The 16,805-nt window shown below is 43.4% G+C and overlaps 1 protein-coding gene across 1 annotated transcript in view; it reads right to left on the reverse strand.

The window, feature by feature from the left end:
* Positions 1 to 612: 612 nt before the first annotated feature.
* Positions 613 to 16,805, reverse strand: part of LOC147631741 (Ubiquitin-like superfamily protein) — a 44,401-nt gene continuing 28,208 nt past the window's right edge. Inside the window, exons 2-5 of the mRNA XM_086808284.1 lie at positions 2,687 to 2,778; positions 2,435 to 2,586; positions 1,998 to 2,214; positions 613 to 1,042 (exon numbers count right to left, since the gene is read on the reverse strand). Of these exons, the coding sequence (XP_086664410.1) occupies positions 878 to 1,042; positions 1,998 to 2,214; positions 2,435 to 2,586; positions 2,687 to 2,778 (626 nt within the window). The 3' untranslated portion in view covers positions 613 to 877. The remainder of the gene's footprint in view (positions 1,043 to 1,997; positions 2,215 to 2,434; positions 2,587 to 2,686; positions 2,779 to 16,805) is intronic.

Below are 16,805 nucleotides of genomic sequence, written 5' to 3' on the forward strand. Positions count from 1 at the left end.
ATCAACCTTGAGAAACTCTAGCTTTTCATGGCCGTTAAAAACCAAGAGTTTTTCATGCCTCCAAAAAGTAGTTGTATACCTCACTTACGTTTTCTAACTTAACCCTTCAAAGTCATAACATCAAAAATCTTCAATTTTTTGCACCATGAACAACTCATAGCTTTTCAACCATAAAAAATATTCATGTATTTTTACGTCTCCATGCATTAATGTGGTTGACATGTTTTATGGGTGGCTAAATGCACTTCATAAAGATGCAAGGCTGAGAACAAAAGACAGGTTAACAAAACATCAAGTTTTTCACGACACAAAAAAACTCTAGTTTTTCACGACCATGGAAATGCCCACTTTTCTGCTTTTGATTTTTTTTCATTTCCTTCGCTCTTCATCTCCTCGCCATCGCCTTTCTGCACCATTGCCCACTTTGATCCATCAGACGCTTCCATCGCTTGCAAGCTGCAACCTCCTCAAGAAACCCATAGCCTGCTTACATGTGTCTTCTCTTCTTCATGACTTTACACATCTTCAGCACGCCTAACCCTCAAAGAAAATCAAAGAAAACACTACCATGTGCTGCAGAGCAGTCTTCCAACTCCATGAGAGTGCTTCATCAAGCTTCAAATCAAGAGAATCTAGTCACAAAACTTTTAAATGCTACAATATGTCAAGTTTAATCCCGCTTATACATGGTTCACAAATACATGAAAACGATTGCTAAAACGCATTCATTTCCTAATTTACAATGAAATCGCATCAAAACCAGCCAAGTCAAAAGCTCGTGTACATTTGTTACACCACAAATAAGCTATACTTTACAAGGAAGATCTAGACCAAACTTACCAAAACACATCTAAAAGTCCAGCCTTATCCGCATGGATTATGTTCTCAAGTTCACTTCAATGATGTCTTCGTCCTCTATATCCAAATCTTTGGGGGTGTTACTCCCCAAGATTTGTTGGCCATCAAATACGAAAACCAGTTGCGCGGGTGATGTAGAAATTGACTCAGCATATGTTAAGAACAGCTTCTCAAACTTATCATCCTGCAGGTGAAAAAAAATCCCATCAAATGCTAGAAAAACCTCAGCATCAGTTAGTATGAAGCATAACCTAAGCGAAAAGAAAACCTTCAGAGATCCTTTAAGAAAGCATCTTGTTAAGGAACACAAGCATCAGCATTGTGTGCTCAAATGTTACAACAGACTTGCATGAAGGGTGTGGTTGGCATCTCCACCATTATGACCTAAGTTTGACCGAAGGCTAGCTGACATCTCCTTTGTCCAGTTGTACCAGAGGTCATTTAAAGAGTAGAAAGGTAAATCAAAGGTTCCAGAGGGATCACATGCAATGCTAGCTCTATGGTTTGCGGATGAAAGCATTCCCTGGAAGTTGCCATATAGAACTCTTTGCAAGGAATATAATCATGTGAAGGCTTTACACTAATGACACAATCTGGCCGACCTTTCAATCAAGCATATACCATGGAGCAATACCATGTCAACTCTAAATAATAGCTGTCCCTGCCTGATGGGGACATCTCATGACGATCACCCGATTTGCTAAAACTCTGTAAGAGGTGGAGATGGAAGGTAAACTGGGAAATCCTAGATCTATCCAATATCCTGATGAGTGGTTTACATAAAAGTCATCAATCTCTCATAGCCACTTCACTTGGAGGAGGAAGAGGCCCAACCATGTGTGTGTGTGTGTGTGTGTGTGTGTGAGAGAGAGAGAGAGAGAGAGAGAGAGAGAGAGAGAAAGAAAGTCATATTAACATCCGCGGAATGCCTTGAAGGCATATGGGACCAAAAGACATGACATCACAATCATTACAATCCACTTCGGACGCAAAGATATGTGTGTCTGTGTGTGTGTGAGAGAGAGAGAGAGAGAGAGAGGTTTCGAACGCAAAGGTAGCACCCAAAAAAGCATCACTTGAATACATGAAAAAAAGTTACTACCCAATATTGAAAGTGCAGAATGTCTTGCGTCTCATACCTTGAATACTCTGAAAGCTTTACAAACCCCATCCTTGTTTTGGATGGATACCAGCACTTTCTCTCGTCTACCAGCAGCAGACATTTGTTGGTGGGCACTGGCGGACATAGGTTCAGGAATTTTTGAAGCAGAATTTTGTGCTCTGCTGTCCTCTTCTAGCTTCCTTACAGCTGCCTCCGAGGAAACAGTCAACCGTATCAATTCCTCTCTTTTTTGCCTGCAGCATCAAGAATTCTTTCAATACTTACTTACCAATTTTAAAAAAAGGAAAAAGCAAGTCCATTAGTGTGTAGCCTGGTGCTGATGGGTTTGGTCTCCCAGGGCAAGGACCAGGGTTCAATACCCACTCAGCCATAATATCCCCCCACCCCAACCCAAAAAGCAAGAAGTTGAAAACTTAAAACTTATGTTCAACTAACAAGTGCCATAGCTCAAACCTTATTTCACGTACTGTTGGATCCTCATTAATCTTACTGTCAAGAAGTGTTTTAGCAGACTTTGGTGGGGGTGGCAGCCAGTCATCATCCTCCTCTGTTTCTTTGTCAAGGTCCTCGTGTATTCTTTTCCCTGAGGGACTCTGTGACTTCAACTACAACAAGGGCCTTGGCCTTCAGGACCTTTACCTTTGCCAGCATAGAAAAAAAAAAAGACATGCGATATGGTAGGGATTTCAAGGTTAGTTAAACCACCACCGATGATGAGAGCATGTTGCGACCTCCATGTTTGGTAGCACTTTGCCAGGCCTTGCCATCAAGTATTCTTACATCCTCATCTGAATCATCTGGCAAAGACGAGAGCAATATCTTTAGTACTAAATCCATGCAATCCAGGAAGATCTATCATGTGCAAGAATTGGTATAAATGGTATCAACACTGTAAGGTAGTATAAACTAAGGTTACCTTGAAAGACAGTTGGAGGCTTTTTTATCAAACTTCACATGCATAATCTCATATCAACTTTTAACTTGGAAGAAATGCAGTCTGTCAAGTCATATTGGAGTTTTCACAGCAGACTGATATAGGGAGAGGTTCAGAGAGTGACCAGGGCCTAATATGAGCTTGGAATATGTGGAAAAAGATGGCAATCAAGAGAGCAATAAATATTGAGTAGAAGAGACAGAACCACTATACATTAGAGTGCAGACCATATTACCTTCAGCATCACTGACATGCAGGGCAGATTCAGGGCAGCGGGTTTAATTCAAGGCAGAGACTGGAGAGACGTAGCAGCAGAACCTTCAAAAAGGAATGCCATCTTGAAACCAGAAGGCTTGCTAGCAAGAGTTTATAAACAATGAAGGCCCCCTGCTTTGCATCACCTGCCAGCAAAGTACACAGCTATGCCTCTCTTTTGTGCAGCAGAAGAGCAGCTTATTAATGCCATGTGCATGTACAACTTGTCCATTTCAGCTTAGCAGATCTAAGGTGGAGTCCAAAGGACCCCCTCTATGAACAAATACAAGGACGTTCATAGAGAACGGTGTCACATGCATTGCACACTTGGATGCCACATGGACATACTACACCAACTCAAGTGTAAGGCCCTAAGGCTGGACCCCAGGCATTTTGTCAGCCCTTGTCCAGGGATGAGTCACCAATGCACTGCCAAGGAAGGGGTAGTCAAAGTCGTGCACGTCCCGCACAAGTCAGTGACATGCCCGACCCCCAGTCATTTGTAATCATCTTGTATGATGTAAAACGTTTTCCTGTCCCAGGGACTTATTAGGCCACTTGGTCAGGTGCCAGTCATTCAATGTTTGAATCGCAGTGTGTGTGAACCCATTCATATGGTACTAACAACACCACTTTTGGGGGCAATGGATTAAGGTTATCCAACAGGCCATGGGGCCCCACATTTGGGGGCCATGGATGGGTAAGGTGCCCACAGCCAAGGGCCATGGTCCACAGTGGAAGGCTCCCATGAAATGCACCAAAAAGGGGCATTTTCAGCCCACGAGAAGCCTTGTCGGCCAGCCCCACATCAAGTCGGCTTGCTCCCCATTCATAAACTTAGGCATTTTCAATTTCGAGATATGGAGTATTTTAAAAAGGAGGGAAGCATCATATTATAGAGGAAGCTCAAACAGCCATAGACAAGCAAAAACAAGACCATTACTCCCAGAAAAATTTATAAAAATGGAAATTTTTTTTGGGGAAAAAAAAAATATTTTGTTTTCGAAAAAATCCGTACGATATTGTATCGTTCAGTATTCTGTACAATATGGCGTCGTACGCCGTATGGAAACAACTATGGTTTCATGGACCCGACATCATCCTACGCATTGCTTGACCACGATGGTTTGCAGCTAGCGACTCACCACCCAACCGTAGGTTTAGTGCCCGAACCCCTCTAGGACCCCACACCCAAGCTAAGCCTTATCTTGATCCTGGGTTAACCCTAACCCTAATCATGGGTTTACACGCCCCTAGCCCTAATCCTAGGCCTGTCGAGACGTAACACCGAAACACCATCAAGGTTAAAAAAGCCCGTGTTAGTCTCGAGGTCCATACGGTGATAGAATTCGGCTAGCCACTCTCCTCCTAACCATAGGTCTCGTTTCGAAACCACCCCCAGGCATGAGGTCCATTTTGCCATGAGTCAACCAGGCCCTAGCCCTCACATCCCGTACCACCCGACTGCCTTACCCACCTACAACTACCTTTCACCTGAGGTTTCTCATCTTGGTAGACGTCTCCACCACAAGGATCCCTCATAATCATTGTAAGTGAACCTAAGGCACACTTATATATTAATAACCCGGCTATAATTGACCAACCACTTTTATTATTAGCTTTTAGCCATATTAGCCTCTAGTTAGTTTTAGATTGACCCAAGGCCAATCCAAACCTCATCCTTGCTAGCCCTTAGCCTCTTGGGCCCATACTATCAGCCCCCATGCTTCGCTAAGCCCTAACCCTAACCATTTGTTAGCACATCCCCTAAACCTTGGTTATCCTACCCCAATTAACACTGTTCCTAGGGCCTGTTAGGGATGTAACTTTGGTTGAACACAATGGTAATCGATACACTTAAATACACTAAGATTTGATGGACACTTATTCAAATACAAGAAGTAAATTGCTGAATTGACAAGAGACACACAATGAGCCGGAACAGCCGATCCCTCCCTCAAATAAAGTATATTGATCTTGGGAGAATCAAGTACATAGTGTCATGGGCATTTCTGACCATATTTCCATACCAATGCATATGAATACAGTATTGCAAACAAGTGGTTGTCGATGTAGACTTGCAACCCACACTACCCTCTCAAGTGCCCATGTTCCCTACCATCTGCTCTCTATTGTTCCACCAACACATGGTAGCAACAATCTGCAAGAGAGCACGTAGGACATGAGAACACTACACAGGGTATGTGATCTTGTAATCCGATTCCTCCCTCCTGCTACTTGCTCCCATATTTAAGCATAAAAGCTTACCAATAGCAAGTAGAGTCGATGACAGCGGAAGTCTTCGCGATGGAAATCCTTGAAGTGTTGAGATCTTTGATTTGTCGCCTTTCTTCGCAACAAAAGTCTTCAAGAGAATGAAGGGAACCTTGGGAAAGCTTCCCCTATGGTTCAACTTGAGAAAGGAGAGCTGAAATTAGGGTTTTCAACAAAAAGACCAGAAATTACAGCAAAAATGACAGCTGTTTTGCTAAATTTCAGTCATTGGGAGTGAGTAGGAGAGTGATTAGCACTTGGAAACACTCTTGGAAGCTTGGAAAACACCCTAGCAAGTTGGGTATAGCTATGGAAAGCTTGGAAATGGAGAGAAATAGTGGAAAAACAGAGTTTTCAGCCTCCAAAAATCTTCATGAAAAGAAAACACGAATTTTCTCTTAATAAGTAAGTGAATTGGGGTCCAATCAAGTGAAGGGACATGGGTTGATGCTCATTTATGAATAAAAAGGGAGGATCACGTCCTGGATATTGAATCTTGTCCGCCTCGGGACTTCAGTGAGTGTGAACTTGGAAGCGATCATAATTTATAAGTGACTTTTGAGCGCCCAAACTTTAATAAAGTGGGAACGCACTCACTTATAAATATTGGCTAAGTTCTAAGGGCTATTTGAGCCTAGATTGGGTAATACTTACCACCTGTTCACATGCCACACAACCATGTCAGCAAATAGTTTCACACGCACGGTTCACGGGCGAGCGTCCCCTTACCCGGAACTACACATTGGTCAAGCAAGCATGAAAACAGCATGCAATTTCAATTGCAAGCAAGCAGATAAAGATGCTATGCAATGCAGCATTGGTATGGACAGTCCCCGTTCATGAGACTATACCAAAATAGACATGCTCCAGGCAAGTACACAAGGTACCAGACCCAATGGAACACCAATCCACCAAGCATTTCCGGGCATGTACACAGGCACAAGTCCCAACGGAAAGCCAAGTCTACAATATCACATGAGTGGCATCAATCCCTGGCATAAACAACTGCCATGGACACCAGTCCAATGTACATACATGATAAGAAAGCACGGATGGATCAATTGGGTGGCCAAATGGTGACATCCCCCCGGCTTCTAAACAGTTGTCCACAACTGAAAAGCATCCAAATATGTCTGAAGCACATGCGGGCAATCTCTGAAGAACTCTTCATCTACCCATTTAGCATCAATGGGAAGATAGTTCTTAAACTTCACAAGGTAACGCCTCACAACTTTGCCTGTAGCAAGCTTGCGTTCCTTGTGATACACAATCTGCTCTGGCTGCAAGATCTCCTCAAGCTCATCCACTTCTGGTGGATCCTCAATGACCATTTCACTCGACTCCGGCCCTACATACTTGCGAAGGAGACTCATATGTGCCAATGACTAGGTAATGCCAATCTGAAAGCCACTTCATTGATCTTCTCGATCACTCGAAAAGGCCCATAGTACCTGGTTGCAAGCTTAGGATATGCACCCTCTTTGCCAGGCCTCTTTGCAAGTCTTGCTTTCTCAAATTTCAGCAATACCCAATCACTCTCTTTAACATCCAATATCCTTCTATGCTTGTCGGCAGCCTTTTTATGCTTGTCTTGTGACCTTGCAATGGCTGTCCGCACCTGAGCAAAAGCAATATCCAAGTCTCTTACATACTCATCAGCTACAAATATCTCATCCTTTGTGCAAAGGATGGGTGGCAAAACCACCTTACCATAAAGAATCTCAAACGGGGCCTTTCCCGTAGATGCATGCACCGTGTTGTTGTATGCAAATTCCACAAGCAGTAAGTACTTCTCCCAGGAAGACTTTTGATCTGCCACATAACATTTCAAGAGATCCAACAAGGCTATGCTCAGCTTTGATGGTCTTTTTGACCGGCAAGAAATGAGCTTGCTTGCTAAACCTGTCCACAATTGTCCAAATTGCATCATTACCCTGTTGGGTACGTGGCAAGTCCATAATGAAATCCATTGTAATACTTTCCCATGGCTGCGTGGAAATAGGCAATGGCTGAAGCAAACCTGGTGCCTTATGCCTATCAAATTTGACCTTTTGACAGGTGATACATGCACGTACATGTGCCTCTATGTCCTTCCGCATACCTGGCCAAAAGAAATACCGCTCAATCATGTGCGTAGTAGACATTATGCCTCTATGGCCAACATATGGAAGAGCATGGCACTCATCCAAAATCTTTTGCCTCATGTCAGACACCACACATAGGCAATTATCTTTCATGAGATAACCCTCTTTGATCACATATGAGGCATGTGCATGACCAGCCATCAAATCAGCCCAAATAGTGGCAAAATCAACATCCGTATGATACAAATCACGCATGGTAGACAAGTCCCTATGAGAGGCAACTGAGATAGCTGCCACATATGGCTTTCGTGACAATGCATCGGCCACTACATTCTTCTTTCCCAGGGTGTGCAAGATCTGAAAATGAAACATAGAGAGGAAATTGGCCATCCTCATATGCTTCTCTGACAACTTAGTTTGAGTAAGAAAATACCTCAAACTCTGGTGATCTGTCTTCACAGTGAAATCAGCCCCAAGAAGGTAATGTTTCCATATAGTAAGTGCATGAATTACAGCCAAGAGCTCTTTCTCATAAATGCCAAGAGATAGCTCTGCATCATGCAATCTACGACTCTCATAAGCCACAGCATGTCCCTCTTGATTAAGGACAGCTCCTATGCAATTTCCAGATGCATCACATTTCACACAAAAAGGCTTTTGCAAATCCGGAATGATCAACACTCGACCATGAGTAGTTGCATCTTTCAATTTGAGGAATGCATCTCTCTCTACATTAGTCCATTTGAACACGGCCACCTTCTTTGTAAAATCATGTAAAGGAGAAGCAATCCATGCAAAGTGCTGAATGAACCTGCGGTAGTAAGAGCATAATCCAAGAAAAGTACGGATCTCATGCACCGAACTCAATTCGGGTCAATTCCGAATTGCATCAATCTTTGCAGGATCCATCCGCACTCCATCTTTGGACACAATATGCCCAAGATAATGTATCTCTGACAAGAAGAACTCACTCTTCTTTGTATTTATGAAGAGTTTATGTTTATGGAGCTCTTCAAAAACAATAGCCAAATGAGCTTTATGCTCTTCTTCGGTCTTCGAGAAGACTAGGATTTCATCAAAGAAGACACCTGTAAATTTCCTGTACCCACGGAATATGCGATCCATCATTCTATTGAATGTAGCCGGGGCATTTGTAAGACCAAAAGGCATAACAAGATACTCATAAAGCCCAAATGCTGTCCTGAAAGCAGTTTTGTGTACATCTTCAGACACTACACGCACTTGATGATACCCACTCTTGAGATCAATTCGGCTAAAGCATGCCGATCCATCCAACTTGTCAAGGATGTCGTCTATGCGTGGAATCGGAAACCGATTCTTGATAGTAAGCTTATTCAAAGCTCTATAATCCACACACATACGAAAGGATACATCCTTCTTTTGAACCAAGAGGACAGGTGAACAATATGGGAAAGAGCTTGGCTGAACCAAACCCTTCTCAAGAAGCTCATTCACTTGCTTCATGATCTCCTCTTTTTGGGATGCACACTGGCCTATTAGGTGGTGAGCTACCCCGCACAAGATCAATGCGATGATCTTCCGGTCGTGCAGTTGGTAACTCATCAACAAAACAATCATTGTGCTTTTGCAAAAATTTCAGCCTATCATTACTAAGAGTGTTTACATGTACATTATTTTCAACATGATCTCGTACAAAAATCAAGTATGCAAAAACACTCTTTTTCATTACTTTCTTAATTTGTACATGAGATACAAGGGGAATGGTATCACCCTCTTCACCAGTATAAATTACATGCTCTCAGTCTTTATGCATGAAGGTGATCCTGCTGGTCTTATAAGCCTTGCACGGATCAATACGTGTATGCCAAGGCTTTCCAAGCAATACATCACAGCCATTCAAAGACACCACAAGAAAATCCTCATGATCCACATAGCCTTGAATGTGTATGCGCAACTTGCCAAAAATAGGCATGACCTGCACATCTCTACCAACAAAGACAGCCCCTGCTTCAATTTGAAGACCCATGTCCTCGACTTCAATACCCAAAGCAGCTGCCATCTGAGTGGATATGAAATTTTCAGATGCACAATCATCAAACATGAACAAAGCGGGCTGATCTTTGAGCTGTCTCGAAGCTTTACATACAACCCTATCTTTGCTACCATGTGAAGTGTTACCCTACACATCTGGAACCATATGCACATTAGGCTTTGATACATTTGCATTATCACGCTGCTTCTTGTTTGGGCATGCCTTTGCAATATGCTCGGTGCTACAACAAGTAAAGCATTTCCCCTCACTCATATATTGCTTTTTCTGTTCCGGAGTGAGACCATAGTCTCTCAGTTTAAAGGGACGCTTCTTAGTAGTGTTATTTTGAGCCTTTGGACCATTTTTATCTTGGTTTTGATCCTTTATAGGTGACTGTTCATCATTTTACAGGTTTTGGATGACCCTCTCTTTGCCTTGAAATGAGGGTTTAGCCTTATTGGATCGACTCAATTTGAGTTCCAATTGCTCGGTGGCGGTGGCGGTTGCAATTAATTGGTGTAAGGTATGACCAGGATACATTTGTACTCCCGCTTTGTACACGGGTTGCAATCCCGATTGAAACCTTCTCTTCCTTTCCGCCTCGGTGACATGCATAAATGGAGACACCTCCAAGAGCACTTTCCAAAACTTTTGTACATATGCATTTATCGATTCTCCCTCATTTTGCTTTACCCAATCCCACTTCATTGTTATCTCATTCAATGCATTGGGAGGCAAGAATTGAGTATAGAACCTCTCCTTGAACTCTTCCCATGATCTAACAGGATTCGGTGAGAGCTTCTCCGTGAGCCACCAATGGGCAGCAGTGCCTTTCATGAACATGCTTACATGCCGGATCATGGATTTCTGAGTGAAATCCTCATCACTGAAAGCAATATCAAACTGGGCAATAAAAGCAAGTGCCTTTGATGCATCATATTCCCCATGATATGTGTCAAACTTCACAGATTTGTCTCCGGCTTTGAAGTCACGAGACTTTGATGCATGTGTGTGCATCTCAACATGTTTTTCCCCATGTTTTTCCATTGGGACAGCCCTTGTGACTGGCATCATTTTTGGACCAAAAGGTGATGCATAAGGCTTAGATACATGTGCCCTGTAAGCATGAGGCATGGCTGACCCCTCAACATGCATTGATACATTTTCAGCCGTAACTTCTCCCTCACGAGCACACTCAAAGGCGTGAGTGGCATGAGAGATACGCGGAATACCTGCACCAATAAAAAATTGCAACCCATGTTGCATGTGTTGTGCATGCACATTTTCAGCCGGCAATGGCATTTGACATACATTTTGACCACTGCCATAAACATTGTATCCTTCACGGGCTACATTAGGTGTTCCTGCATGGCGTGAAGTCATTGATTGTTTCTCTCCCATAGCATGGAGATTCATCCTCTTAGACATAAGTTCTTGTTCGGGCACTTGTGGGGATTCCAAGACATGTGGGATGGTTGCCTTTTCTGCATAGGCATCCTTCATCCACTAAAACACTGATGATCTGATAGGTGATGATGCGCTTCTATTTATATGCGGGTACTGATGCAGGTCGGCCACTTTGCTGCAGTCGGCCAGCTCTGAATATGCTCACGACTGCCATAAAATACTATAAATGCCATAAATGCTATAAAGGCTGGTCGGCTGACTTGAATGCTGTCGACTGCCTCCACAAGCCCCAATGCTTTTGTCTAGATGATTAATATGATGCTACAATGCTGAATCCAACTCATACCATGTGGTACATGTTGAAAACATTCATTTAAATGTCCATAAAATGCCTGATGATGTTTATGATGCTAAAATGATGCCATGTCACTGTACACCTGAATGGTGTGCACGTGACATTCCCCGCTGCTAAACTGTTGCTAGGTGGTATACCTGGCAACCTTCGACTCCTCTGGTGATCCTTCTCCTCTGAACCACTGCCCCTTCTGTCTTCTACTGCCAAGATTGAGGTCGTCTGCAGGAGTGAAATCCTTTGAGCCAAGACTCTATGTACTGCGGGAACTGAATGGCAAATGCTGCTAAACTACGTGGAAATACTTGAGTCACCCCTGACCTGCCTGTGGAAACCTTTCACCTACCATCTCCGTCGTTCCTGAAGCTCTGAACCTCCTGAGGCGATGTTGGAGCAAACTTCCGTCTTCTGTGGAAGAGAAACTCCCTGCTGCTGCCAGTTGAAGCCCAAAACTTATGTCCTCCTTTGATGATGGATGTCATTCTTCCCCAGAGAGTTCATGGGCAAACATGTATGCCTTGCAGATGCAAGACTGACTACTAAGATGTCTGCTATGCAAGCCATGTGCAACCCTATATGCTGTACAAGAATGCAGATGGATGGGTTACTAATGCATTCCTAAGGGAAAATCCCTAAGGGTGTGTCACCATTTGGCCACCCAAATGGTTCACTCTTGCTTTCACACTATGTACATATTGGATTGGTGTCCATGGCTTATGGAATATGCCTATGTAGGTGATTGACACGTGTCATGCTGTATAGTTGGATATGATATTCCGCTGGGACTTGATGTTATCATGCCCGGAATATCTGGAGGACTTGGCTTTCCGCTGGGACTTGTGCCTTTGTGTACATGCCCGGAAACGCCTGGAGGACTTGGCTTTCCACTGGGTCTGGTATTGCGTATACTTGCCTGGAAACGCCTGGTCTTATATGGTTTCATGAACGGAAATTGCTCATGCCAATGCTGCATTGCATAGCATCTTTATGTGCTTGCCTGCAAATGAAATTGCATGCTGTTTTCATGCCTGCATGACCTATGTGTAGTTCCGGGCTAGGGGACGCCCGCCCGTGAACCGTGCGTGTGAAACTGTCTGCTGACATGGTTGTGTGGCATGTGAACAGGTGGTAAGTATTACCCAATCTAGGCTCAAATAGCCCTTAGGACTTAGCCAATATTTATAAGTGAGTGCGTTCCCACTTCATTAAAGTTTGGGCGCCCAAAAGTCACTTATAAATTATGACCGCTTCCAAGTTCACACTCACTGAAGTCCCGAGGCGGACAAGACTCAATGTCCAAAACCTGATCCTCCCTTTTTACTCATAAATGGGCATCTCCCCATGTCCCTTCACCTGATTGGACCCCAATTCACTTACTTATTAAGAGAAATTCGTGTTTTCTCTTCATGAAGATTTTTGGAGGCTGAAAACTCTGTTTTTCCACCATTTCTCTCCATTTCCAAGCTCTCCATAGCCATACCCAACTTGCTAGGGTGTTTTCCAAGCTTCCAAGAGTGTTTCCAAGTGCTAATCACTCTCCTACTCACTCCCAATGACTGAAATTCAGCAAAACAGCTCTCATTTTTGCTGTAATTTCTGGTCTTTTTGCTGAAAACCCTAATTTCAGCCTTCCTTTCTCAAGTTGAACCATAGGGGAAGCTTTCCCAAGGTTCCCTTCATCCTCTTGAAGACTTTTGTCGCGAAGGATTGCGGCAAATCGAAGATATCAACACTTCTAAAGCTTCCAACGCGAAGGCTTCCGCTTGCAACAACTTCTATGAAGACTGGTAAGCTAATTGGACAATGTGTTGTCATTACTTACTCAGTAGAAGGGCAGGACTCCTTGTTTAGCCGCCCTGTGTAGTATTTCTCTTGTCCTATGTGCTCTTGAAGATGTTGCTACCTTGCTTGGTAGAACATAGAGCCAATGGTAGAGAATATGGGCACTGAAGTCGGGCCGGGCATCAAGGCAGCTCCTTGGTGATCTACATCGACATACCATTGTTTTCTAAATGCTGAATTTCATATGCATTGGCATGGAGGATTTGGCAATGGATGCCCGTGAAGCTATGTATTGAATTTCTCCAATAGTAATACAATTTACTCAAGGAAGGGGTCGGCCGTTCCGGCTCATTGTGTACCTCTTGTCAATTCAGCAATTTGCTTCTTGTATTTGAGCAAGTGTCCTTCAAATCTTAGTGTATTTAAGTGTATTGATTAGCATTGTGTTCAACCAAGTTACATTGGTATCAGAGCATACGGTTCTCTTTCACTTCTATCGTGAGAGACGATCACTGTGAACACTAGCTATCTCTACACTTAGAACATTATGGACAGCCATACAATGAATGTTGGAGATGCTAATACAAGAGGCAGGGACAATGAAATGCATGCCTCCAATGTTTTACAGGATGAGCAAACTCATGTGGTGCACAATAGGGAACATGAATATGTGGGACAGCCGTCTCGTGGCAAAGAGAAGATGCAAGAAAAAGAGTCGATAGTCTTGAGGGCTGAACTTACTCGTATGCAGGCTCTTCTCCAAGCACAACAAGAAGAATTGAATCTCTATCGCCGCGAGGATCCATTGGTACATGACAGTTTGAAGACCAAGAAAGCTGAATCTTATATGGATCATGCAATGGCGATGATTGCTCAAGAGTTGCACATGCAACCAAGGGATGCAGCACGTGCATACTTGGCTCGTACCGAGGATGCCTATGCAGAAAAGGCAACCATCCCACATGTCTTGGAATCCCCACAAGTGCCCGAACAAGAAGTTATGTCTAAGAGGATGAATCTCCATGCTATGGGAGAGGAACAATCAGTGACTTCACGCCATGCAGGAATATCTCATGTAGCCCGTGAAGGATACAATGTTTATGGCAGTGGTCAAAATGTATGTCAAATGCCATTGCCGGCTGAAAATATACATGCACAACACATGCAACATGGGCTGCAATTTTCTGTTGGTGCAGGTATTCCGCGTATCTCTCATGCCACTCATGCCTTCGAGTGTGCTCGTGAGGGAGAAGCTATGGCTGAAAATGTATCAATGCATGTTGAGGGGCCAGCCATGCCTCATGCTTACAAGGCACATGTATCTATGCCTTATGCATCACCTTTTGGTCCAAAAATGATGCCAATTACAGGGACTGTCCCAATGGACAAACATGGGGGAAAACATGTTGAGATGCACACACATGCATCAAAGTCCCGTGACTTCAAAGCCGGAGACAAATCTGTGAAGTTTGACACATATCATGGAGAATATGATGCATCAAAGGCACTTGCTTTTATTGCCCAGTTTGATATTGCTTTCAGTGATGAGGATTTCACTCAGAAATCCATGATCCGGCATGTAAGCATGTTCATGAAAGGCACTGCTGTCCATTGGTGGCTCACGGAGAAGCTCTCACCGAATCCTGTTAGATCATGGAAAGAGTTCAAGGAGAGGTTCTATGCTCAATTCTTGCCTCCCAATGCATTGAATGAGATAACAATGAAGTGGGATTGGGTAAAGCAAAATGAGGGGGAATCGGTAAATACATATGTACAAAAGTTTTGGAAAGTGCTTTTGGAGGTGTCTCCATTTATGCATGTCACCGAGGCGGAAAAAAGAGAAGGTTTCAATCGGGATTGCAACCCGTGTACAAAGCGGGATTACAAATGTATCCTGGTCATACCTTACACCAATTAATTGCAGCCGCCATCGCCACCGAGCAATTGGAACTCAAATTGAGTCGATCCAATAAGACTAAACCCTCATTTCAAGGCAAAGAGAGGGCTGTCCAAAACCTGCAAAATGATGGACAGCCACCTAAAAGGGACCAAAACCAAGCCAAATCAGGTCCAAAAGCTGAAAATAAGTTTGCTAACAAGCGCCCTTATAAGCCGGCAAACTTTGGTCTTAGTGCTGAGAAGAAGGAGCAATATATGCGTGAAGGTAAATGCTTTACTTATGGCAGCACTGAGCACATGGCAAGAGCATGCCCAAATAAGAAGAACAAAGCTGAAAATGCTAATGTACCGAAGCCTAATGTGCATATGGTTCCGGATGTGCAGGGCAACACTTCACATGATAGCAAAGATAGGGTTGTATGTAAAGCTTGGGGACAGCTCAAAGATCAACCCGCTTTGTTCATGTTTGAAGATTGTGCATCGGAGAATTTCATATCCACTCAGATGGCAGCTGCTTTGGGTATTGAAGTGGAGGACATGGGTCCTCAAATTGAAGCAGGGGCTGCCTTTGTTGGTAGAGAAGTGCAGGTCATGCCTATTTTTGGCAAGTTGCGCATACACATTCAAGGCTATGTGGATCATGAGGATTTTCTTGTGGCGCCTTTGAATGGCTGTGATGTATTGCTTGGAAAGCCTTGGCATACACGTATTGATCCGTGCAAGGCTTACAAGACTAACAGGATCACCTTCATACATAAAGGCCGAGAACATGTAATTGATGCTGGTGAAGAGGGTGATACCATTCCCCTTGTATCTCATGTACAAATTAAGAAAGTAATGAAAAAGAGTATTTTTGCGTACTTGATTTTTGTACGAGATCCTATTGAGAAAACTAATGTACATGTAAACACTCTTTGTAATGATAGGCTGAAATTTTTGCAAGAGCACAATGATTGTTTTGCTGATGAGTTACCAAATGAGTTACCACCTGTACGACCGGAAGATCATCGCATTGATCTTGTGCCGGGTAGCTTACCACCTAATAGGCCAGCCTATCGTGTAAGTGCATCCCAAAAAGAGGAGATCATGAAGCAAGTGAATGAGCTTCTTGAGAAGGGTTTGGTTCAGCCAAGCTCTTCCCCATATTGTTCACCCGTCCTCTTGGTTCAAAAGAAGGATGGATCCTTTCGTATGTGTGTGGATTATAGAGCTTTGAATAAGCTTACCATCAAGAATCGGTTCCCGATTCCACGCATAGACGACATCCTTGACAAGTTGGATGGATCGGCATGCTTTAGCCGAATTGATCTCAAGAGTGGATATCATCAAGTGCGTGTAGTGCCTCAGGATGTACACAAAACTGCTTTCAGGACAGCATTTGGGCTTTATGAGTATCTTGTTATGCCTTTTGGTCTTACAAATGCCCCGGCTACATTCAATAGAATGATGGATCGCATATTCCGTGGGTACAGGAAATTTACAGGTGTCTTCTTTGATGACATACTAGTCTTCTCGAAGACCGAAGAAGAGCATAAAGCTCATTTGGCTATTGTTTTTGAAGAGCTCCATAAGCATAAACTCTTCATAAATGCAAAGAAGAGTGAGTTCTTCTTGTCAAAGATACATTATCTTGGACATATTGTGTCCAAAGATGGAGTGCGGATGGATCCTGCAAAGATTAATGCAATTCGGAATTGGCCCGAATTGAGTTCGGTGCATGAGATCCGTAGTTTTCTTGGATTATGCTCTTACTACCGCAGGTTCATTCGGCACTTTGCATGGATTGCTTCTCCTTTGCATGATTTGACAAAGAAGAAGGCCGT

The sequence above is a fragment of the Cibotium barometz genome, chromosome 14, assembly GCF_041138505.1.
Source record: "Cibotium barometz isolate CiBa-2024 chromosome 14, ASM4113850v1, whole genome shotgun sequence".
Taxonomy (NCBI): domain Eukaryota; kingdom Viridiplantae; phylum Streptophyta; class Polypodiopsida; order Cyatheales; family Cibotiaceae; genus Cibotium; species Cibotium barometz.